The 2,364-nt window shown below is 39.5% G+C and overlaps 1 protein-coding gene across 2 annotated transcripts in view; it reads left to right on the top strand.

Annotated features, from left to right (window-relative positions):
* The window catches only part of DAP3 (death associated protein 3), a 29,731-nt gene that overhangs the window by 24,111 nt on the left and 3,256 nt on the right, over window positions 1–2,364 (top strand). For both annotated transcript variants that reach the window (XM_012733328.1, XM_012733329.1), the window contains exons 8-11: window positions 793–873; window positions 955–1,113; window positions 1,651–1,710; window positions 2,190–2,279. In XM_012733328.1, the coding sequence (XP_012588782.1) occupies window positions 793–873; window positions 955–1,113; window positions 1,651–1,710; window positions 2,190–2,279 (390 nt within the window). The remainder of the gene's footprint in view (window positions 1–792; window positions 874–954; window positions 1,114–1,650; window positions 1,711–2,189; window positions 2,280–2,364) is intronic.

The raw sequence follows: 2,364 nt of genomic DNA on the forward strand, positions 1-2,364 counted from the left end.
AAAAAAAAAATGTGTATTTCTTAAAACCGAACACATTCTAATATGTAACCACAGCACAAATTATCAAAATCAGAAAATCGACATCAGTGTGATGCTTTTAGCCAATCTACAGAACTTGTTCTTACTTTGCTAGCTATCCCAGTATCTTTTAGAGAAGAAGAAATTGCTTGATGATGCATTGCATTCAGTTGTCATGTCTTCTTTCATCCCCCTTCAAGGCAGCTTATCTCCTAAGACTTTGTATTTTACACTTTTTTTTTTTTTTTTTAAGATTTATTTACTTGTGCATACAGAACTGGGGTTTAGGTCAATGTGAACACCAAGACTCATCTTGGACCATTTCTCTCAGAATCCCTTATTTGTTCTTTTAAAATGCCATGCAGTGGGCCCTCCCTGATGGCACAACGGGTTAAAGCGCAGCACTATGAAGCTCACCACAGCCACTTCACTGGGAGTATGATCCCCAGCCAGGGAGCTAACCCACATGGCACGGCAGACCTCTCCTGACCCATCTGCTGCTCCCCTCAGCAGTGTACTTCATCGATCTGCCTGTTCTGCTCCCCGCCCTGCCTCTGGTAAATCCTCTCACCACTTCTGCACCTCTGACCTGTACCCCAATTCTGTATGCAGAATAAATGAAATCTTTAAAAATAATAAATGAAATTCCATGCAGAAATGGGCTAGAAAACCATAGTGAGTCCACAGGTCTTGAAAAGTACAACTAACTCCTGATAACCTCAATTGTGGGTTCAGTCTTAAGTAACGCTTTTTTGTTTGTTTGCTTGTTTTTAGATAAAAGTTCAAGAGAAGTATGTCTGGAATAAGCGAGAAACCACAGAGAAAGGCAGTCCCTTGGGAGAAGTGGTTGAACAGGTATTAAGAGAGACACTGTTATGTATATTTCTGGACAGAGAAGCCTTTTAGGGCTGAAAGCCACTGTGTCTTTCCCCATAGGGCATTACACGAGTGAAGTGTGCCACAGATGCAGTTGGGATTGTGCTTAAAGAGCTAAAAAGGCAAACTTCTTTGGGTGTTTTCCACCTTCTGGTGGCAGTGGATGGAGTCAATGCTCTCTGGGGAAGGACGACACTAAAAAGAGAAGATAAAACCCTGGTAAGAAAACTGGGTTTCTCTTTTCTACTTTTCTGATTTCTTGGTCCCCTACCTCGGCCATGACATAACCTTCTGGACTATACAGTTTATTTTCTTGCTCTAGGAGTATTTGAAGTAAGATATATAGTGAAAGTAGCATCAGAAGGAGAAAGTGATGCCAAGTCCCACCATTCACCCAGAATTGAGAGTAATTTGAAAAGAGCATAACAGCAGAAGCTATGATTTGTCAATTTTTTTCTTTGTATTCTCTTTTCAAAATGAGGCTCTGAGTGCAAGCACGGATGTCAGAAGCATCAGGGAGGTGGTTTGAGGCAGTGGGTATTTTTTCCCTTGGTCACTGTTTCTAACCTCCAGGCATGTGGCAGTGGTGGCCCCAGCGCTATGTGGCTTAATTCAGGGGTTGACTTTCCAGGAACTAAAAGTATATAATAATTGAAGATTGTTTAGCTGTCGATTCATTTGTCTCAGTGGGACAGTAGTGATCTCTTTTGCTCCCTGCTTTCACTCTCCCCTCCTTCTCTCACAACCAATGTGCAGATTGCCCCAGAGGAATTAGCACTTATTTACAACATGAGGAAAATGCTGAAAAATGATTGGGTAAGTACATATGATACCTAACAGATTTCAGAACATATTTTCATTTTAAAGATTTGACTATTTTGTTGCTTATACTTTATAGTCTCTGATTTTATGGACAGAACGTTTTAATGTATTATTCAATTCCACCAAATTTAAAATCTATGTATTTGATTTCTGATCTTTAAAATGACTACAGTATGCTTATTCAAAACCATTTTATTAAAATTTGGGTGCGGTTTTACTTTGCTTTCAGTATTTCAAATTTATATACCTACTTACAGTCTTTGGAAAAGATTTTAATTAATGTAAGGTCATGTAGCAATTTATTGTTAGAACCAAAATGCAGAACTAGTAACCAATATCCCAGTATGCTTTAGAGAAAAGAAAGTGCTGGATAATGCATTACATTTCAGTCCCCTTAAGGTGTGGCATATCTCCTGAGACTTTGTCTGTCTTTTCCAGTTTTTTCTAATTCAGCTTTTTCTCCTTTCTTTCAGCACGGAGGTGCCATTGTGTTGACTTTGAGCCAGACGGGTTCTCTCTTTAAGCCCCGGAATGCCTATCTGCCCCAGGAGTTGCTGGGAAAGGTCAAATCATTAGAACTTTTGTTTCCCCTTAGATAGCCACTCTGTCCTTTTTGATTTTTACATAATTTGAGACTTAGAGGAAAAA

This window comes from Condylura cristata, unplaced genomic scaffold (assembly GCF_000260355.1).
Source record: "Condylura cristata isolate star-nosed mole 26May11 unplaced genomic scaffold, ConCri1.0 scaffold00040, whole genome shotgun sequence".
Classification (NCBI taxonomy): Eukaryota; Metazoa; Chordata; class Mammalia; order Eulipotyphla; family Talpidae; genus Condylura; species Condylura cristata.